The 23352-nt window shown below is 44.8% G+C and overlaps 1 protein-coding gene and 1 long non-coding RNA gene across 4 annotated transcripts in view; one reads left to right on the plus strand and one right to left on the minus strand.

The window, feature by feature from the left end:
* Positions 1-4125: 4125 nt before the first annotated feature.
* Gm36112 lies at positions 4126-22738 on the plus strand. 3 transcript variants are annotated; one of them, XR_003951636.1, is made up of 3 exons: positions 4126-4453; positions 5985-6078; positions 22391-22738. It is a non-coding gene; the product is annotated as a predicted gene, 36112 (long non-coding RNA). The 3 variants fall into 3 exon arrangements; XR_875356.3 differs by lacking the exon at positions 22391-22738 and adding an exon at positions 9052-9736 and having other exon boundaries at positions 5985-6115; XR_875355.3 differs by lacking the exon at positions 22391-22738 and adding an exon at positions 9052-9736.
* The window catches only part of Fbxo32 (F-box protein 32), a 39014-nt gene continuing 29538 nt past the window's right edge, over positions 13877-23352 (minus strand). The window contains exons 7-9 of the mRNA NM_026346.3: positions 22080-22262; positions 20833-20976; positions 13877-19553 (exon numbers count right to left, since the gene is read on the minus strand). Coding sequence (NP_080622.1) covers positions 19464-19553; positions 20833-20976; positions 22080-22262 — 417 coding nt within the window. The 3' untranslated portion in view covers positions 13877-19463. The remainder of the gene's footprint in view (positions 19554-20832; positions 20977-22079; positions 22263-23352) is intronic.

Here is a 23352-nt window from a genome sequence, read left to right on the forward strand (position 1 = left end):
GATCTCTGGTCAGTGACAGTGAAGTGCTGCTGGATTCTTGCATTGGAAAATCATATCCCGTTATTTTTGCATCCGTGTGGCTAAGCTACTTGGCAGTTAAGGGATAAAGGGCTTTTTTGGCTTGTGGTTTCAGTGTATCCTGGCAAAGAAAGAATGATGGATGAGGAGACAGTGCACCAAGGCATGGTAGGCACCAGGGCCTGGATATAACCTTCAAAGTCCTGTCCCTGGTAGCCACCTTGGCACTCCTAAAAGCTCCATGACTTCTCAGTTCAGCACGGCTGGGAAGTGAGCTTCTCCAGCCTGGGGGAGATGTCTTCCGTCCAAACAGTGACAACTCAGTTCCGTCTCTTCGGATTTATGCCATCCTTTTCCATACAGGTGCTTCAAGCCTTAACTCTGAGACTTAGGGTTCCTTTTGGTCTGGAAAGTGTGTTACAAATAACTTTTGCACGTGGCAAAGAACACAAGGAACTGATTTAATTTTGCCGTTCTTGGTGAGCATCTAGTTCCAGGCCCTGGTTGAAAATGTGGATGTCAAGTCTCTTGTCTTGTATCTATACTGAGAGTAGGTACTTCTCCCTTTCCTTTAAGCTAACCACATGGCCCAGTGTTGGAGGGTGAGCCGCCTTTTACCCTCTCAGTCCACAGAGACCGTGGCCTTGCCCAGAAGCTACAGTAGGTGCCTCTTAGAGCCTGACTTTTAATAATAACTGTTCATTATCAAGGGAGGAGTACTAGCAACACTTCCCTTAGAGTCAGTGGTCTTTCCTGAGGTTTCCATGGGGACCGGAGGTTTTGAGCAATTTCTCGGAAGAATATTGGAAGCGAATGGAAGGGCAGAATGTTAATATAGTCGTACTGTGCTGACTCACGTCTTTCCCGCTACTGTGGATGATGGACGAGTCTCTCCATTTAAGACCGGCAGGGTGCAGAGCATCATTCAGACTCTTGGGACCAGATCCTGAGATCTTGTCCCTGTACTCAGATTATGAGAAAGGAAAAAATTAAAATTTCAAGCCTATCTCTCCATCTGCTTGATATTTGCTTGACTGGAAGCCTCCCTGGGCTGTCTCACCTGATAGATTTGTTCTGAGCCTCGAATGAGACTATATAGGAGTGGAGAAGATAGAATGGTTTATATCCTGAAGGTCAACTTTGTATATTTGTATTTTTGGTGTGTGTCCTGTGTATACATTTGAGTGTGCATGCATGCATTGGGGGCTTAAACTTGATGCCAAATGTCTTCCTTGATCTCCCCCTCTTTACTTCCTGAAGCAGAATTTCTTGTTGAACTCAGTGCTTAGCAATGCTGGCTAGTCTAGCTAGCATGCCACAGGGATCCTGCCTCCTCCCTACTGCTGGTCTTACAGGTAGCTGCCATACCTGCCCAGCTTTCAGGCATGTTCTGGAATCCATATTCTTTTTTTTTTTTTAAGATTTATTTATTATTATATCTAAGTACACTATAGCTGTTTTTTAACACACCAGAAGAGGGCATGGGCATCAGATCTCATTACAGGTGGTTGTGAGCCACCATGTGGTTGCTGGGAATTGAACTCAGACCTCTGGAAGAGCAGTTGGTGCTCTTAACCGATGAGCCATCTCTCCAGCCCCCCCCTTTTAAAAATAAATGTCTTTTTTTTTAAAAGAGATTTATTTATTTTATTTATATGAGTACACTGTAGCTGTCCTCAGACACACATCAGAAGAGTGCATCAGATCCCATTACAGATGTTTGTGAGCCACCATATAGTTGCTGGGAATCGAACTGAGGACCTCTGGAAGAGCAGTCAGTGCTCTTAACTGCTGAGACATCTCTCTAGCCCCTTGAAGTGACTTTTAAAATCTAGGGACAGGCCAGGTGAGGTAGCGCACACCTTTATTTCCAGCAGCCCTGGGGAGGCAGAGGGAGTGGATCTCTGTGTGGTTTAAGACCAGTCTGATCTTCCTAGAGCATTCCAAGAGAGACAGAACCTGGGGGATGTTGTGGTAAATCTCCACCCAAACATGCCCTGGCAATGAAAACACGACTCAGTTAATATGATTACATGCTGTGCGCCTAGATTGGGCAGATCTACCGCTACACTACCATCGTCCACATCCATGAGACCCCATAGAACTTGCAGTTTCTCCAGGCCATGCGCTTCTGCTCCGCTTTTCTTCTTCCTCCTCCTCCTCCTCTGCGTCCTCTCCCTCTTCCATTTTCTCCTCCTTTTCTCTCCCCACCTTCCACTCCACCTTCACTTTATCAGCCTAATCGTCAGCTCTCCTTTATTGTACAAATTAAGGTGGGAAGCAGGTTTATAGGAAATCACTTGAGTGCTGACTCATTCCTTGTTTGAAACCCCTCACAGGAGAACTGAATTAATATCAAATATAATTAGCCCCTGGGCTATCCACAACAGAGGGAAAATTGCATTAAGATTATCAAGGGGCAAATATATTCTTAGGGGAGAAAAGATGGTTTTTATTCCTGCACTGAAATACAGCTTCAAGCTGGGTGGTGGCAGCCCACACCTTTGATCCCAACACTGAGGAGGCAGATGCAGGCTGATCTCTTTAAGTTTGAGGCCAGCCTGATTGTCTATAGAGTGAGTTCCAGGACAGCTATGGCTGTTTGAAACCCTGTCTCAGAAAACCAAAAACCAACCAAACAATTTATATGTGTGTGTGTGTGTGTGTATATATATATATATATATATATATATATATATGCATAATAAATAAAACTATATATAAAGAAAGACAGCTTCTTAGGGCTTAATGGAAAGAGTCGTAGCAAAGGGGAAACACCCTGCTTCAGGGGAGTCGCTAGACAAAGGTACAAGCCTGCAATCTCCCTGTGGCCACATTCATATGTAACCTGCTCTTTTTAACCTAATGCTTATGAGATCTGTCTAGACAGTTGAGCAAAACAGGAAATGAGTTACACTGTCATAGCTTCAGGGAATTTAACCTCATGCTTTTCCTCTTGAAGTTCAGCCTAGTTTTAAAAAAATGCATGCCTTCTCTCCAGAGAATTTGGGGACATTTCAGGAACTATAGAAATTCAGGGCTTCTCTCAGGGAACACAGATAGCTATTTCAAAAAAGGAAATGGGAACGTGATTTTATGGTGGTGCTTGGACCATAAACTGCACACAGTCGTTTGGAGGAATGCGTTTACCGGCTTCTTCTGGATTCCAAGGATGAGTTCCTAGCAGATTGACTCTGACCTCCTCAAGGAGGAGCTCTGCTGGGTGACTCACTCATTCTCTGTGCTGGAAGCAGTATGGTGTGTTATCTCATCAGAAGGCCCTTGAAGGCCAGTTTGTGACAAGGTAACTAACATCACCCCACGGAGACACTTTCTATGTGCCAAGCACTGAGCTAAACATAAGTGTTACATCATTACATCCTGTTGTTTATGTTGCTGTGATAAAACTCTCCGCCCCAAAACAACTGAGGGGAGGAGTGTTTGTGTGGCTTACACTTGCAGGTCACAGCCCATCACTGAGTAAAGTTAGGGCAGAGAGACTCAAACAGAAACCTTAGAGGAATGCTCCTTGCTTGCCCAATCGCCGCCTCATACTTAGCTAGCTTTCTTACACAGCCCAGGTCCTCCTGTCCAGGGGATAGTGCCGCTCACAGTGGGCTGTGCCTTCTACATCCATTTGCAGTCAAGACACTCCATCAGAGAGATGCCCGTAGAACAACCTGTTAAAACCATTTACTCAATTGAGACTATTTTTCAGGTGATTCCGAGCTGTGTCCAGTGACAGTTAATGTTAACTAGGATATGCATATGCATTTAACACTGGCAACACTCATAACCTGTGATTACCATGATGATACTAATTTTCTTTCCTTCCCCTTCCCCTTCCTCTTCCCCTTCCTCTTCCCCTTCCCCTTCCCTTCCCTGATTTTTAAAAATTATTTTATTTACATTCCAAGTGTTGACCCTCCTCCTAGTATCCCCCCCCCAGAGTTCTTCACCCCATCTTCCCTCCCCTTAGCCTTTGAGAGGGTGCTCTTCCACCCTCTCCCCATCCCCCACCCCACACCCATTCCACTCACTAATTTTCTAGCTGAAGAAACGGAACTTAAGGTTGAAGAGTTTGCAAGGGTTTGCATGTGCATTTAAATCCTGATTCTAAAATCTGTGTTCTTAGCTGATGTATTAATTTTCAGAAAAAAAAAATACTTGACAGCAGCAGTTTCAGAGAAGAAAATTTGAGCTCTGTTTCCTGGGTATCAGTCCACCATGGCAGAGAGGTCAAGAGTAGTTCGTGTCATGGTAGGCAGGAAGCAGAGGAAGTGGGAGGCAGGAAGAGGTCAGGGCAGGATATGTTCCCAAGAACATACTCCCAGGGACCTATTTTTTTCCAGCTAGTCCTTGCCTCTCACCTCTCATCACAACCTGATTACGCCATTTTACTATGACTCCACCAAAGGATGGATCCCTTCATCAGGTCAGTGTCCTTAAGAGCTAATAGTTTCTGGAGAGACTCCAACAGACAGATCTGAGGGTGTGCTTTATGCTTTACTAGGTGCCTCGCTATCAAGCTGATAATCAAAATTAATCGTCAAGAGATGGTATGATGCCCTAGGTAGCATTTGACATAAACCGTGGTCATCTGGGAAGAGACGACCTCAGCTGAGGAATCGCTTCCATCAGACTGCCCTGTGGGTGGGTCTGTAGGGCATTTTCTTAACAATTGATGTGGCACTGTGGGTGGTGCCACTCCTAGACAGATAGTCCCGGGTTACACAAGAAAAAGCAAGCTGAGCAAGCCGTGGGAAGCGAGTCAGTTAGCAGCATTCCCTCATGGTTACTGCTTCAGCCCCTATCTCTAGGTTCCTGCCGGAGGTCCCTCACTGTCGGGCTGTGATCTGGAAGTTATATGCTTAAATGAACCCTTTCCTCCTCAAGTTGAGTTTTGGTCACGGTGTTTATCACAGCAATGGAGAAGGAAAGAAGGACAGTATGATCTATGACTATAGAGCTGTTGTGAGAAGTGAACGGGAGCTTTGAAGTAAATTGATCGTAGTGCTTAGTCCGTAATACACATCACAATTCCAGTTAATAGTTACACATAGCAACCAAAGGATGCTGTTTTTCATCTTTGTCTTGTGAAAGAGACAGGTGCTCAGCATTCCTAAATCTCTATTGAAATGGTTTATACTCAACGTTTTGCATGCAGTATGATGGAAGTACAGTCGGGGTCACAGCTGGTTGGGAGTTCATGAACAATGGGAATCGGATCACACTAAAATAAAGTCTAACTGTTGCTTCTAATAGTCTAAGACATAACTACACAGCACATGTAACAAATGCTTTGTAAGAGTCACCCAAAGACTGTTGAGACACATTTCTTTTTCTTAAGGAACTAGCAATCAAGTAGAGAGTACATTAAAAACAAACAAACAAACACTCAGATAGTTACATAATAAGTTAAATGGCATTATAAAAGAATTAAAAGATAAAATAATAAATTTAAACCATGGTGTGTGCATCCAGATCTTACTTTGCACAATATAGTGGTGGAAGTCATCTCTGAGTAGGTGACATTTAGCAGTGAGAAAGGGCCTAGGAAGAAGGGACTCCATAAAGGCACAGAGATTAAGGGTAAGAACTTGATAAATTCAAAGACCTGAACGAGGGTGACTGTCTGGAGCATAGCAGGATGAGGGCATTCTGGGCCTTTCGCCTCATACTGGGTCCTTTGCCAGGGCGATTTGGATGTCAACTCCTCAAGAAAGGTTTGGTAGCTGAAGAGATTGGCAAGACCCATGCTTATATGGGACCTAGGGACTACTGAAGCTGGAAATGCAGGTCAGGGTACAATCTGGTCGCTAGGTCCTGGAAGGAAGCCAGCACTCTGATGGGATAGTCGGAAGAGAGATTAACAAACTGGGTAAAGGTATGGGCAGAGCTGGGAGGGGCAATGGAGGATGTAGTCGATGTAGTTGGCTAAGGTCATTAACGCTGGGGATCTACAGCAGGCAGTGTCCCAATCACCCTGGCACGTGAGCATGTATGTCACTGTAACCAGCAAGGCTGACTTTGCAGATGAGATGATGTGGGATCAGCGAAGTAAGTATGCATGGTGATAATCCGGGCGACTTCATTGGTGAGTTGCTAATCTTATAATACATAGTTTCAACTCGAGTATAGAAAAAGTTGGAAAATACATCTTGGCAAGTATTCTAGTGATAGAGCAATGGCCTAGTACTGGCAAGGCTCTGGGGGGGGGGGTTGGGGGGAAAAGGGAGAAGAAAGGGAGGAAAAACAGAACCAAGATTTTACTGATTAAAATTACTGAATATTATAAATAGGGAAACGATTCAACTAAATATAAAACTGCGAATTAGGGACAATGCTCTTTATGAGGCCACAGCCATGTTCCAGTCAGGGTAGCCTGAGTCTGATTATTTATTACGAGTGTATGTTTTGCATGGCTTCTCTACAGTGTTGGCTGCTTTTTAGAGATTGCTTCTATTTCGCAGGCAGATGGGGCTGTTGTCCACATTTTCCTATCCAGCCTACAAGACAGCAGCTATAAACCAGCATTCTTTGGGGGCTGAGATGATTATATAAAATCATGAGCAAGCACGATGTTTGCTTCGAGGACTGGAAATTCACCTTTGAAGGGTGTGGCATCCAGTTCCAAACAGCAGCCTGGATAAGCGGCAGCCGGTGATCTGAGAAGAGGAACAGATGCAAGACTGGAGACTCAGTGTGTCAGGGCAGGCCCCTTTGTACATGCTACAGACCCTAGAATCTGATGTTTGATCTAAAAATTTTAAAGTCAGAGCCAGATTACTGAGTCATGAGGTATTTTAGGACAATGTTTTATCAGTCCCTGCTTTGGGTCTTTGTATTCCCAGGAGGGCCCAGCATACTGGTCATTCATAGGCTCAGTTTAAATGAACCCCACTGCTACTGAGTGCTCTGAGAGAGCTCTACGTGTTCCCCAGGGCCTCAGCTTCCTCCTCTCAAAAAATGTGACATGAAACAGAACCCAGGGACTGGAGAGATGGCTCAGTGGTTAAGAGCACTGACTGCTCTTCCAGAGGTTCTGAGTTCAAATCCCAGCAACCACATGGTGGCTCACAACCATCTGTAATGAGATCTGACACCCTCTTCTGGTGTGTCTGAAGACAGCTACAGTGTGCTTATATATAATAAATAAGTAAATAAATAAATCTTAAAAAAACAAAACAAAACCAGAACCCAGTTAGCAGAATCTAGAAGATCAGGCATTTATCATGCCTAGGCCAGTGCCTCAGCTCCCAATACAAAATCGGCGAATAACTTGAGTATTGATGGACTTCTCAGTTTACTGTCTCAGGTGCCCACCTGCTTGCCCTCTCACCCCTCCTTCCCCTTCTCTGGTTGGTTTGTTTGTTTGTTTTTCCTCCCTGGAGATAGTCTCTCTATGCAGCTTGGCTCTCTTGGAGGTCACTATGGAGACCGATTGTCCTTGAATTCACAGAGACCCAGCTGACCTCTGCCTTCCCATTGCTGGGATTAGAGGTGCGTGTACCACGCCTGGCAAGGAGCTTTCCTCTGTTCAGTGTGACCAACAGTCCTATGAGAACTTGCTGCTTTCACCCCATGCTGTGCATGCACGAGGACCTGGGTGCAGAAAAGCTGACTCAGTAAACATGTTAAATGTCAGGGTGGCTGCACTACACCATGTATACCTGATTGCAGAAGAGTATTTTTCTTTTTAATTTTTTTCTAGTGAGCATAGGAATAGTAGGTTTCGTTATGACATTTTATATATATTAACTATTTATATGGTCTTATTTACCCTCCATTATCATTCTTTTCAATAATTAAAAAAAATTCACTTAACATCCTGGTCACAGCCCCTCTCCCTCCTCCCAGCCTCACTCTTACTAATCCCTTCCCCCAATTGCCTCTCCCCTTCTCCTCAGAGAAGTCCCCTTGTTATCCTCTGCTATCTGTCCTCATCTCTCCTTCTCTATTTATTTATTTATTTAGAAATTTTTATTTATTTATTTATTTATTTTATATATACTGTAGCAGTATTCGGACACACCAGAAGAGGCATCGGATCTCATTACAGATGGTTGTGAGCTGCCATGTGGTTGCTGGGAATTGAACTCAGGACCCCTGGAAGAGCAGTCAGTGCTCTTAACCGCTGAGTCATTTCTCCAGCTCCCTCCTTTTCTCTTTTAGTCACCCCCTTTCCTCCATAGTTCCCCATATACTTTCAACACATATGCACATGCATGCACACACACACACGCACACGCACACATGCACACATGCACACGCACGCACGTGTGCACACACACACTCACTGTTCAACCTAGCTTCTGAATAGGAGAAAAAAATGTGATATTTTATTTCTTCCCATTAGACTGTGGATTACTGTAAATATTGCTTTACATCTCCGTAGTTTTACCCTAGTATGTGGGGCTCTCAAATATGATCTGCCATCTCTTTGTTTCTTGGTTAATTTTTTGATATCAGGTCTCATATGTAGCCCAGGCTAGATTTGAAGTTGCTGTCACTTTCCTGCTTCAGCTGCCTGAGAGCTAGGATGACCGAGTTTGTTTTCTCTGAGATAGGATCTTGCCAGGTTGGCCTCAAACTTACAATTCTCCTGCCGTAGTGCTCCTCTCTGGCCTCTCCATCTCAGAGCTATGTAACATGACTTACTTACTTATTGATTGATTGATTGATTGGCTGATTGACTTGATGGACTTAGTCCCACACATTCAGCAGACACGTCATGATGAGCCAATTGGGAGCAGCTTGCTGGGAGGTCTCAGTTTGGACTACAAATGTGAAAAGATGATTTTCTTTTTAAGTATTGGCTCCCAACTAGATCATACGGCTCTTTCCAAGTCTACTTCTTTCCTCTGATGACTTTCAGGTAAAATCTACTGTTTCAGGCAACTTTTTAGCTCCTGAGACATAAATCTGGTTTCAGTTTAAAACAGATGTTTTCTGAAAAAATGGTTGATACCACTGGCTTAAACTAGCACTATGGTGAGGCGTGAGCTGGCTGTTTCTCTTTGTCTTTCTCAGGCCCATAACACTAAGCAGAGAACACCAAGTGGACCCTAGTGAATCACAACGGGTGCTTCTGTAAAGCCTATCCCAAGTTGGACAACCACAGGGATGCATCTTACCACACAGAAAGTGTCAACTCAGTCACTCTTCTCTGTGAGTGCCATCACAGACTGCGTCATCACACCCATTTTGCAGATGAGAGAACTGAGGCCTACCCCAGGTTGGCACACTGTCCACCGTAACCAGAGGGCCGGGCTGGCTGACTCTATAGTCTGTATTTTGGATGCTCTGTTGCCTCTTGGAAGGAAACAGGGGCTGTGTAGAATCATTCTGAAGTGAAGAAAAGGCTGACTTGTAAAATATAATTAAAACAACCCAAGGCAAGTTGGGGGAGTGCAGGAAGGGTGAGCCACACACACTTTCACGTGGGTGGGGAACGGCCGCTGTCACCGTCACTGGCATCTGCCAAGTCTGGTTCATCAGGATGTGGCAGCTGGCTGAGGGCCTCTGGTCGCCACTAGATTGTGCCCTCCCCCTGGCCTTTGCCTTCTGTCCCCGGTGCCTGGAGACACCTGCTTCTGACTTTCCACGCCCTCCTCTTTCTAGGAGGCTGTGTGAATCAGCGGCTGAGAGAGACTAGCTCTGGGCTGCCTCTATCTGTGTATGTAGAAATAAATGCATAAATAAATGGCCTTTAAAATGAAAAACGAAATGATTTCTTTTTTTTTTTTTTAGATTTATTTATTATATGTAAGTACATTGTAGCTGTCTTCAGACACTCCAAAAGAGGGAGTCAGATCTCGTTACGGATGGTTGTGAGCCACCATGTGGTTGCTGGGATTTGAACTCTGGACCTTCGGAAGAGCAGTCGGGTGCTCTAACCCACTGAGCCATCTCACCAGCCCCAAAATGATTTCTTTAGTGCATGGATAACTTGCAGAAATTGCTTTTCTCCATCCACCACGTGAATCCCAGGGCTCAAACTCAGGATGCTGGGCTTGGTGGCTAGTACATCTACCTACTGAGCCATCTTATTGGCTGCTCTTTATATATATTTATCTATATCTCTATTTTGATACATATATTATTTAAAGAAAAAGATTTTATTCCTGAAATACCACTGTCTCTACTCCCCTTCCTGTATCCGTACTTAGATCACGTGTTCATGATTGGTGATTCTGTCTCCACCTTCTGAGGCATTTGGTAGTCACATGGGTTCTGGGGAGCTAACCCCAGTTATCCTGGTTAGCAAATGCTTTAACTGCTGAGCTGCTTCCTAGCCCCCAATTCGACTTGTTTTGTTTTGTTTTGTTTTTCAAGACAGGGTTTCTCGGTGTAACCAGCCCTGGCTGTCCTGGACTGGCTTTGTAGACCAGGCTGTCCCCCCTCTACTTATTTACTTTATGTCCATCTCACTGCCTCCCTCCTGGTCACTCCTTCCCACAATCCTTCTCCTACCACTCCCCTTCTCCTCTAAGCAGGTGGGGAACCCCCTGGGTACCCCTTTTCCTTGCTCTGGCACTGCAAATGTCTTCCTCTCCTACTGAGTCCAGACAAGGCAGCCCAGCTAGAAGAGCATATCCCATGTACAGGCAGCAACTTTTGGGTTCCCCTCCCACGTTCAGGACCCACATGAAGACCAAGTTGCACATCTGCTACATATTTGCAGGGAGGCCTAGGTCCAGCCCATGTACATTCTTTGGTTGGTGGTTCAGTCTCTGAGAGCCCCAAGGGTCCAGGTTGATTCTGTTGGGTCTTCTTGTGGAGTTCCTATCCCTTTAGGGCTGCATCCTTCCTCCTATTCTTCCTTAAGAGTCCCCAAGCTCCATCCACTGTTTGGCTGTGGGTGTCTGCATCTGTCTGAGTCAGTTCCTGGGTGGAGCCTCTCAGAAAACAACTTGCTCCTGTTTGAAAGCGTAACAGTATCATTAATAATGTCAGGGACTGGTGATTGCCTATGGGATGGGACTCACATTGGGCTGGCTATTGGGTGGCTCTTCCCTCACTCTCTGCTCCATCCTTTGTTCCTGCATTTCTTGACAAGATAAATTTGGGGTTGAAAGTTTTGTGGGTGGGTTGGTGTCCCTATCTCTCCTCCGGGTTTCCTGCCTGGCTACAGGAGGTAGACTCTTCAGGTTCCATATCCCCACTGCTGTGAATCACAGCTAAGGTCACCCACATTGATTCTTGGGTTCCTCCCTCACCCCAGGTCTCTGTGTCTTCCTGGAGACACCCCCCTCACCTTCCCACCCCCATCAATTGCAGATTTTCATTCATTCTCATGGCCATCTGGCCATCCCTTTTGCCCCTCCCCACACCTGATCCAGCATCCCCCATTCCCCTTCCCATCCCCTCTCCTACCCAGTTCCCTCCCTCTATCTGCCTCTTGTGACTATTTTATTCCCAATTGTATTTTTTATGTCATTTTAAAATAAGATTTATTTATTTTATGTATGTGAGTATACTGTCGATCTCTTCAGACACACCGAAACACAGCATCAGATCCTTCCCATTACAGATGGTTGTGAGCCACCTTGTGGTTGCTAAGAACTGAACTTAGGACCTCTGAAAAAGCAGTCAGTGCTCTTAACCTCTGAGCACTCCAGCCCTTATGTCATTTTTTTGAAGGAGAATTAGTGGCAGGACTGGGGTGCATTTCAAAATTCAAGTTTTGAATTTAGGGGGTTAAGTAAAAGATCCATGGGTAGGGAGCCCAAGCAAGCCACAGGCAATCAGAGAGTTCCCGACTCAGGTCTTAAACTCTTGTTGCTCAGTGAACAATAATGATAGCTAACGTCGAGGCTGGAGAGATGGCTCAACAGTTAAGAGCACTGACTGCTCTTCCAGAGGTCCTGAGTTCAATTCCCAGCAACCACATGGTGGCTCACAACCATCTGTAATGGAGTCGAATGCCCTCTTCTGGTGTGTCTGAAGACAGCTACAGTGTACTCATAAAATAAATCTTTAAAAAAAAAAAAGATAGCTAACGTCTCTTGAATTCCTATTATTGTCAGTCCCCAATATTACATATATTCTGATTTTGGTAAGCCTTTCCCTGTCTTGAACATGAAATGTCTCCTGTAGGCTCGTGCATTTGAACTCTTGAGTACACAGCTGGTAACAGTGTTTTGTATGCTTATGAAACCTTTAGGGCGTGGTGGACCCTGGCTAGAGGAAGCAGGCCACTAAGAGCTGGCCTAAAAGTGTTGAAGTCTGGCCTTCCTTCCTTCCTACCTGCTGTTTCCCAGCTGCCTCAGGGTTATGCCTGCATGGCATTTCCTGCTGCATGGATTGTGTCCCTTCTGGAAGTGTCAGCTGAAATAAACCCTTCTTTGTTTGTTTGTTTGTTTGGTTGGTTGGTTGGTTTTTCGAGACAGGGTTTCTCTGTGTAGCCCTGGCTGTCCTGGAACTCACTCTGTAGACCAGGCTGGCCTTCAACTCAGAAATCCACCTGCCTCTGCCTTCCAAGTGCTGGGATTAAGGGCATGTGCCACCCCTGCCTGGTGAAATAAACCCTTCTTACCTTAAATTGCTCTGCTCAGATATTTGCTCACAACAACAAGAACAGTAACTAGTATATTTCTCAACTGCAATGTGGATGAGAGTTCCTGGAGAGCAATATTGATTACAAAATTAGGTTGATCAGAACCCACTGTGGCAGGGAGGTTAGAATGTTGCAAGTCTTCATCCATTTTTAAAGTGGTCCTTAGCTTCTTACTGACCATTTACTACCCATCTCTGTATGTGTCCTGACATCTTTATAGGCATTAGATAAGTCCTTTGGAATGCAGGAACAGCCTCTTCTAGTGTTTACCAGTCCCCAAACTAAGAACGCCGTTGGGCAGCATCTGAAGCCCAGAGCAGGATTTCCTCCATTTTGCTGTAACCTGCCCACCCGACTTCAATGCATTTGAAAAACGTGTTGATTCATGACTTTATTTGTTAGTGAGACTATAACAGCTTCATGAGACTGCAGACATGTTGGAGCATGGGATTTGGTGTCAATTAGATCTGTGTTCCTGGACCAATGGTCACCATATCTGGTCCAGAATAAACTGTCTCTCCTCCCCTTTGAGGTGAGAACTGTGTTTCTTGCATTGACATCTTACTAACGACATCTTAGAGACCACAACAGAGGGAGTTATGTAGAGCTATGGCAGACCACACTACACGTAAGAGCTGGGTCCGTGGTGCTAACCTCTTGCTCTCTGAAACATTTTAACCCTCCTTCTTCTGAGGCTGTGTGACTGACAGCACGCACCTCAGCAAAGCCTCTGCTCAGCCTGCCTCAAACAACGCTGGCCTCTTCTATTCAGAACACTCCTGGCAAGCTGCTTCCATTTGCTTGCTGTTTGTTCTTGCGTGCATGTGTGTGTGTACACGTGTGTGTGTGTGTGTGTGTGTGTGTGTGTGTGTGTGTGTGTGCGCGCGCGAGCATCTGTCTCTCTAGTCAGAATCTGAAATCTATCAAGGCAGAGACCATGTCGGTCATGTTCACCATCCTGTTCTCAGTGCTTTGCATAGATCTAGCAAACACTAACTGTTCTGTAAAGGTTCATTGGTAAATAAATGATAATGACTTCAGAATCCACTTTCTCCCAATCATTCTACAATATAGTCAACACACGGAAATACCCTATTCAAACAGAGCAGTGTAGTTTGGACTCTGGTTGGTATTTAGCCACAAGCTTATTTTTCTATGTATTCCCAGGAACTCTCATAATCGCTGTTAACAAATTCCTGGGCGCAGGAACATAATAAGTCTCAAAGACGAAAGATAAACATACTCATTACAATACAAAGCTGAGTTGAATCGACACACATCAAAAATACACCAGGGTGTGTTGTAGGAAAAACATTTATTGAAGTTCAGTGTCAAAAAAATGTTTACAAAAATATGCCACTGTCTTATACAAACAACTATAAAAATGTCAGTTCATCATGCAAGAAAGGTGTGCAAATAAGTTATACAGGATTCAGATTATTCATTATTAAACAAACAATCATCTTTGCACATAATCTGTCCAACCTTCCAAGTTTAGTTAAAGTGTTCAACCCACTCTAGTATTTTTTCTTTAAAACATACATTTAAAGCTTCTAAGCTTAGACACAGACTATAATACACTCTCTGTAGCCAGTGTGATTGGCATTTGGTATAAAGATGGAACCAAAGGCTCCCAAGTATGGAGCAGGGATTGGAGCCATCTGTTAAACAGCCCTGTGCATAGTTAACACGCATGTCTATACTCAAAGAGAGAGTCAGATTCTGTAGTGCTGAGGCATATGACACATCCAGAAATTTGGAGTTTGGATGTGGCCATCCATTATTTCCAGCCAAATGGAGAGAGACTAAGTTTAGAGAGCTTTCTCAAAGAAGGTTTGCTTGCTGAATTCAAGGACACTTTGAAAAAAGCCCAGCCGACAAAAATTATGGCTATCACCACCCCTTGCCTTACAGGATAAATTCTGCTTATTACAAACAAGGATGAACAGAATGGATCACTGTCCAACCTGGCTGAACTGCTCCTCACTGGATCTTATGTTATGGCAGGGCTCACTGCCAAAAGACGGGCAAGAAAGAGGATGGATAGTTTAAATGTACCTTTGCATTTCAGGGGAGAAGAAAGATCTGGGGATTTCTGTGCACACGCATATGACTTGGGAGGTTGCGGCAGATGTTGGGTGCATCCCTAGATCTCTGTCCATTTTTATTTTTTGAGACAGGATCTCTCAATGAGCCTGGGTACCACTTCATTCTTAAGACTGGTTGGTCAATGAACCTATCCCCACCCCTGCCCCGCCTTGCACTTAAGTTCCTGCCTGGCTCTTACACAGATGCTGGAACCTGAATTCAGGTCCTCACACTTACACTGCAGGCACTTTATCAACTGAGCCATCTCCCCAGCACACTGGTTACGTCTTAGGAAGCAGGTGGTGCTCAGCTGAATGTGGCACTCACAGCAGAGTAAGAGGGTATGAAAATGAAAGAGGGACTCTAACTTCTCCAGCAGGAATCAGACTTAAAAGGTTTGGAAGATTTTGTGGCAGGAGCCCATCATGGGATCACCTCCCATGCCTCCCACAGTGAAGATCTTGGGAGGCATTACAGTGGGTGTCATGAATTTACACACGTCCACAAGGTGCTGGGGGAGAGGTGGGCTCAAGAGCTCTGGCATCAGGAAGCTTCAGGTTTCTGTTCAACCCTCTTGCTGACCTCCCAGGAAGCACAGAGAAAGCCTCTGTACCCCCAATTCTGGAAAGGCTTCCTCATCTTCAAATGCAGAAATGCCAGAGTCCATACTCTCTAACAACCCCTTTTGGTCTAAAGTCTGGGATAGGAGTTTCTCTCTCTCCCCCCCCCCCCCCACCCCCATTTTAGCAGAGCTGAGAAGAAGAAAATATTTACAGAAAACACAGAATTTAGAGGAATTATGACTTTGTTTGTTGAAGCCACAGAGGGCCCATGATATATCAAAGAGTAACACCCCTGCGTTTGCCCCAGAGGTCCAGGGTTGTTTCTGAGTCTGTTTAAGCACTAACAGGTTTCAAGCCAGCATCCAGTCAGGAGAGATGGTTCACAGACTCAGATAGTTGGAAACAGATTAAAAACAAAACAAAACCAAACCAACAACAGATGTCAACATAGAAAAATGATAGAGTTTAGTTTAAAAAATGCACACATAAAATCACAGTTGAAAATTCACACATGAAATTTAGTGTTTGCATAGCAAGATGTTATTGCTTTATAACCAGGCAGAAAAATATAAACCCAGGTGCATGTTTTATAATAAACAATGCGTTGAAGCCGAGAACCATACACTGCTAACCATCTCCTGTGATGATTTATCTCTCTGTGAATCATACCAACTGCTTAGACAAATCAAAGTCCCACTCTTTTTTTTTCTCCCGTATGAAGCGGCAGAAATAAGGAGCCTGTGTCAACAGCAAATGCCTCCCGGGGAAGGGTTTGTGTGGTCACCCATCAGCTGGCTTCATGGTCACAATTAGATCGGCTCTTCCGTTGAAAGCTTTTGTGGTGGAAACTTTGTCCCTTAAAAATGTCTCCTCTAAACCAGTGCCACCTGAAGTTGATCATCACTAACCAGAAAGCCCCTCTCAGCTGGTGGGCTGGAGAGCCCACTGTGTAATGTCTGTTCCTTTCTGTCTGTCACCTTTTCCCTCCCGTTCAACTGAGATACCCACTTGAAGCAATGGTAGTAGCGACATGGTCTAGCTGACAGTGACAGTGAGATTTTCTTTTACTGATTCTGGCTATAAAAGGAGCATTCCTAAACTTCAGTTGTATCACACACACACACACACACACACACACACACACACACGATGGTTCTCATTCAGAGACTCTCAGCTGATTGCTCCAAAGTAAAGTCACCAGTGACCATCTCCCTTGGTTTGCTTGGACAGAACTCTTTTCCTTCTCTGGATTCTGAATCACTTCAAAGTGGGTATAACTCTAGTTCTGCATTTCAACATGCAAAGGAGGGGAGTCAGGTCCAGTAGAGAGATACACAGTCCCAATTCTCTCAGCAACTTCTATAGCCACACCCCTCTTGCTTTTGTACTAGCAGTTCTGGGTCAGGAATTCTTAGGTTTTGTGTTTTAAGTCTGGGAGTCCTGCATGGGTTTGCCAAGAATTCTATAGACTATTAATGTCCTAAGAGCTTTTCTTTTTAACTCCCAGTACTTGAATATGAGGCTCTGGCCATGACCTAATATGGGTATCTTGCTTGCCCTCCTCTCTCTGTTGCTCCCACCCTAAACAGCATCAAAGATACATCATTTCTACACCTCTCCCACTCCCTCTCCACCTTCCACATCCTTCCTGTTTTCTACCAGCCAGTGACAGCGACCAATACATGCTCCTTTCCTCTTCTTCATCCGTCAAACGATTCTTCGGTTGTGTCACATACCATATCCAATGACACCAAGGGTCATGGAGAACCTGCAAGCACCTACTAAATATTTCAAGAAGCTGTGCCCTTGCTGCTTGGGGTAAGGGCCATTTTACATTGTTGCCTGGGGTGTATGGATGCTATATGACTTTGGGTACTGCTGCCTATCTGTAAGACTGGCTAACTAGTTTTGCGCTGGCAGTTCAAAGCTGGCAAAGTTGACGGACCTGTAAACCCCAAGGTCCCTACAAGTTCCCATCTCTGAAAAGCACCACAGAGCAGGCTGAGGACATGTGAAAGGCCACGATCCCCTAACCTCAACACTGTCACTCAGAATCACTGTGGCGGCAGGCCTGCCTGCTTTCCTTCCTTCCTTGCTTCCTTCCTTCCTTCCTTCCTTCCTTCCACCTAGGTCCTACATTCTTTTTCTTTTAAAGATAGATTTATTTATTTATTTATTTATTTATTTATTTATTTATTTATTTATTTATTATATGTAAGTACACTGTAGCTGTCTTCAGACTCACCAGAAGAGGCCATCAGATCTCATTATGGATGGTTATGAGCCACCATGTGGTTGCTAGGAATTGAACTCAGGACCTTCAGAAGAGCAGTCAGTGCTCTTAACTGCTGAGCCACCTCTCCAGCCCCAAGGCCCTACATTCTTAATGTAAAATTGTTTCTGGGGAGAAGATTTCAAAAATCCCAAAGCAAACAGGAAACTCTTCTCTGTTACAATGTTTGTAATCTCCAAGGTTCAGCTTTAGACTTTTAACTTTTCCATGTAAAAGAAATCTTGTTCTTTTACACATCCCTTTTCTCATTACGAACCTTTAAATTCAACTTAATTTGGCCACCAGGAGATGGTGCTGATAAAGAAAACATGGAGAACTTCTGGTGTAAGCACAGATGTAAGACCCTGCAAATCAGGGAGCCCCACAGACTCCATCCGCCTGTACAGTACCAACCCGAGGGTGCTCTACGACTGAAGGAAGAAGTGTTCACTGCCCCGGCCTTGTTCTTGTTCACGCTCAGCCATCTTTCCTCTCCTCCTAGGACTACCCCACGCATCAATGCTTCAGGTCACACCACACCTTAACATTTACATGGAACAAATTCCTATTTCTGCTTGTTTGCCAAGAGCATGCATAGTGGCAATTTTATTTGGAGATTTAAAAAAAAAACAGCAAATACAATTGCAAATATATGTACATTGTAGAAAAGCAACAATCTGTAAAAAGTAAAATATAAAAACATTTCCCCCACCCCAGGAATTAACTCCTTAAGCCCTGAGATCTCCTTCTCCTTTCTTCCACAGTGTTCATGTCTCTGTCTCACAAGAACCCCCGGGACTCTTTATCTTTGCTCTAACTCAGTCCTGAAACAAGTTTAAGACGAACACATCTATCAGGCTTTCTTTGAAATCATGCTTGTGAAAAAGTCCCGGTTCAGGGTGACTTGAGTTGGATGCTGGGCCTACAGAACAGACAGTGCCTCAGCTCATTGGCCTGCCGAGGGGAAACAGCAGCTGGCAGAATGTTTAACTGGCTAGTGTGAGAAACTGTGTCTCTCAAGCCTCAGTTCTTGGGCTCTCCTAAGGTCCCAGACATCCACTTATCCATGAAGACACTCAAGGAAGCCCGGACAAGCCTAGAAGTCAGGCTAGAAGAAGGAAGAGTTAAATGGAAAGTTCTGAGCATGCACAGGTGCCTAATTCTCTCTTCATGACTTCTGCTGTTCTTTAGCTGGCCTCCCGGTTCCCTACAGGAGTGACAACATGAAAGGAGAAGAGGTGCAGGGACTGAGAGGGACTGGGGGGACAGGAAGTCAGAACCAAGAGAGGGCTTTTTTTTTTTTTCCTAACAGCCTTCCCATCTTAGATCACTTCACAGAGTATAGAACTTACATGAAACACAGACATTGCCTCCCAGATAAAGTATGTTGCCAGAGAACACGCTATGCTTTTAGAGGTAGACCATTGTGTGGCATCTTCATAGGATAAGGACTTAAGCCCGTGCAGATTTCAGGTGGATATACTTCTTGGCCTGCTGAAAACAAACCCCGAATCCAAACCCAAAGCCCAAGGGTTTCTCAATGACAGCGTTCATCTTCCTTCTTCCTTATTTTTGTCTTAACAACATTTTCACATTGTAAACAGAGTGTTCCATCTTGTTTTTGAGCTTTTTGCCTTTTTCTTCCTAGGGAACTCAAGAGGACTCCGTTTCCATGGCTGACATAGAGTTCTTGCCTTTATAGTCTTGCTTGCAAATCGTTAGGGAAAATAAAAAGTCTATTTACAGTATTTCTGCTTTTCTGTACCAGTTCTCATGTGGAATTCACATTTGTAAATTTCCATCGGCAACTGCATCTCTTCCCCGCCAACGTCTCCTCAATGACGTATCCCCCGCAGTTTCAAGCCAATGCTTAAAATGTACACTATTTACAAATGAAGTGTCCCGACTCCCAGCCATCCAATTAGAAGCCTTCTGAAGTGTTGTCGTGTGCTGGGATTATTCAGAACTTGAACAAATTGATAAAGTCTTGAGGGGAAAGTGAGACGGAGCAGCTCTCTGGGTTGTTGGCCGTGCACGGATGGTCAGTGCCCTAGAGAGAGCATCATAGTTAGGTCTGAGTTCTCTGGGGCAGCTCCCTGGTGCTGTAACTCACTTTAACAATTCTCTATCAGGAATGCCACTACAGGGGCTGGAGCCTACACTATAGTCTAGTAAGAACATGCACTGCTTTTTCAGGAGACTCAAGTTCAGGTCTTGTACCTGGGTCACAATCACCTGTAACTTTGGCTCCAAGGTAGCTGACATCCTGACAGTGCTCTATATACGGACCCTATATTCGCATAACCACAAGTAAACATGTATGTATGTATGTATGTATGTATGTATGTATGTATGTGATTAAAAGTACTAATATATCTTAAAAACAAAAGAATGTCACTGAATTAAGGGTCTGGGGAAAGCAGTTAGTGGGGCAAGTGACTGGTGTGTGACCATGAGAACCTGAGTTTGGATTCCCAGTACCCACACAAAAGCTGGGCATGGAGCTATGCATCTGAAGCCCTAGCACTGGGGTTGAGATAGGTGGATCTCTGGAGTTCACTGGTTTAGTCAAACTGTCAACTAGTCAAACAAGTCAAATAGTCTAGTCAACTGGTGAGCTCCTGGTTCACTCAAAGGAAAAAAAAATTAAAATGTGGAGAACTATTGAGAAAAACAGGAGTCTGTGACCTTTGGCCTCAATGCGCTCATATGTGCATATGTGTATCTGCACAGATAGATGTATACGAAAACAGAGCACATTCAAAGATTATCCTCCACCCCCAAAGAATTCCACAGCACTGTGAAGCTAAAGAATTAGTGCTTGCCTATGTAAGTACCTGTGCACACAAAGACAGATGGTGAACGGGGTCTCAGAGAGAAATCAATATAAGGGGTGGGGGAAATGAAGATCTTTGAGTTCCTTTTCCTACCCTGCTGAGTGAGCTTTACTCTCTTCATAAGTTGGGGGCTGAGATAGGAAGGAACAACCTCATGTTGTTGGCACTGCTGCCTCTTAGGGTCTGGCTCAGGGAAATCAGGGGAGGAACTCAAGGCAGGAACCTGGAGGCAGGGACTGAAACAGAGGCCACAAAGGGACACTCACTGCTTACTGGCTTGCTCCCCATAGCCTGTCCAGCCTGCTTTGCTATAGCATCCAGGACCACCAGCTAAGAAGTAGCACTGCCCACAGTCAGCTGGGTCAATCACCAATCTAGAGACTGCCACAGGCCAGTTAGGCGGCGACAGTTTCTAAATCGAGGGTCCCTCTTCCAAAATGACTTTAGCTTGTGTGAAGTTAATCAGAGCACTAGCCAGCACAGATATGGTACCTTCCAGGAGAGAATGTGGCAGTGTTTGCAAAGCTGCAGGGTGACCCCATACTGCTCTCTTCTTGGGTAACATCGTACAAGCTTAAAATACATCTTCTTCCAATCCAGCTGCCCTTTGTCAGACAAGATCAAACGCTTGCGAATCTAAAAAAAAAAAAAAAAAAAAAAAAAAGAAATGGAGAAACGTGAATTCAGAAGACTTCACCAAGATGATAGTCTGGGGCTTTCTGGTTCTGAAAAGATAGGCTCTCACTCTTTCTCCCTACATTTTACAGGGACCCTATCATACCCAGGGAAGAAAACTGTCAAAATGTTGTTATAAAGCAACATTTTCTTAGCTCTCCCCACTAACCCACTGTGCTGTGTACCCAGCTCTCCAAACAAACAGGCAGCTATGATTCCTTTCCTAGTGACTGTTTTTATGGTGCTCCTGGCTGCTCCTTCAAAGCTTAGGTTATTCCCACAAGCCACTTCAATGTTTTCTTTGAGTGATAATTTCTACGAAGACACAGTTATTAGCACGGTGGTGGCTGTATTTTACATCGAAGCATCCGTGGGTTCATGAATAGAGCCTGCTGGATGAACCCACATCTATGAAGAATTGGAGAAACAACCCTGAGGCAGCATGAGGAGGAAGAACACATTTATAAGGTCTCCACAGGTCCAATTCAAATGTAGGGCCAGTTGTCAAACCCTGAGAGGCAATAATTTAAATATACAGCTCATTTGTAGCCTTGGTCTCTTTGCCTGTTAGAAGTGGGCATGACAATATCTACCCTACCTTGGTGGGTGGATAAAAGGAAGTAATGTTTATAAAAGTGCTTGAATATAAAGCATCGTAAAATGCCCCCCCCCCTTTTTTAAAGAGGCAATAGTGATGTATAAAATTTTGGAGTGAGCCATAAAATATAATCTGGTTTAAGAACTTATTTTTTCTCTATCAAGACAATGATGACAACAAGAAACCAAAAAGGCAAAAACCTCACATTGACTTAAAAACACCTCAGACGAATGGTTCTCAACCTGTGGGTCCTGACCTCCCATGGAGGTCAAACACCCCTTTTACAGGGCTCTCCTAAGACCATGGAAAACACAGATGTTTACATTACGATTCATGACAGTAGCAAAATTACAGTTGTGAAGCAGCCATGAAAATAGTTTTATTGTTGGGGGTGGTCTACTGCATGCTGGAGAAGGATGGGACAGGGCAGGGAACACAAAGGGGCAGGCCACTGGGCTTCACTGACCTGCCTCTCTGAGAAGTGGTACTGGCAGAGTCTCTTCCACAGTAGCCGGTCCTCACTGAGCACATGCAGGTCTGGGGCTGCCTGGCCCAGGCTGACCAGGTCCCGCCCGTCACTCAGCCTCTGCATGATGTTCAGTTGTAAGCACACAGGCAGGTCGGTGATCGTGAGGCCTTTGAAGGCAGGCTACAGAGAGAAGGGTGGATGATAAGGAGAGAAGAGCCATTTTCCAGGCAATTTGTTCCCAGAATGCCCTGGTATTCCAATTGACTACTAGATTCCTAAAGCAGTAATGGTCTGTGTTCAATACGCAGAAGCAGGAGCCACGGAAGAAGCAGGAGCCACGGAAGAAGCAGGAGCCACTGAAGAAGCAAGAGCCACGGAAGAAGCAGGAGCCACGGAAGAAGCAGGAGCCACGGAAGAAGCAGGAGCCACGGAAGAAGCAGGAGCCACGGAAGAAGCAGGAGCCACGGAAGAAGCAGGAGCCACGGAAGAGTCTCCCAGAGAACAGCCTGGAGTGGCTTGGATGATGGTGGATAACAGGCTTTCCCTGTGTTTGCAAGCTTCTGCTCTAAAGAGCTCTTTAAACAGCACATGTTGGAGATATATATATGTGTGTGTGTGTGTGTGTGTGTGTGTGTGTGTGTGTGTATTTGAGGGGCATGGGTAGGGCAGGGGGTTTCTCAGTGTAGACCTTCTTTTTGGCTATCCTGGAACTTGCTCTGTAGACCAGGATGGCCTTGACCTCAGGGATCTGTCTGCCTCTTGCCTCCTGACTGCTGGGATTAAAGGCATGTGCCACCATTGTCTGGCTATATGTTCCTTTATTCTTGAGAATTTCATGTATGTATGTATGTAATGAAAATTGTCCATTCCATTTCCCTCCCCAATCCCTTTGTATCCTTCTCTAACAGGTCCCTCCTAACTTCACGTCTTTTTAAGATGATTGATTTTTGTTTTCGGCGTATGAGGCTGCATGTATGTAAATGCACCACACCTATGCTTTGTGCCTGTAGAGGTTACAAGAGGTTACAAGATGGTGATGAATCCTTTGGAACTGGAGTTATTAATGGTTATGAGCTGCTATGTGGGCACTGGGAACTGAACCCAGATTCTCTGCAAGAGCAGCAAGTGCTCTTAACCACTGAGCCATCTCTCTAGCACCTCATCGTTTTTTTTTCCTTTGACAACCCACTAAGTCCAATTAATACTGCCCATACATGCAATATGTGGGGGCCATTCACTGTCTGTATGTGCATGGTGTGGGGCCGTCCAC

Source organism: Mus musculus, chromosome 15 (genome assembly GCF_000001635.26).
Source record: "Mus musculus strain C57BL/6J chromosome 15, GRCm38.p6 C57BL/6J".
Lineage (NCBI taxonomy): Eukaryota > Metazoa > Chordata > Mammalia > Rodentia > Muridae > Mus > Mus musculus.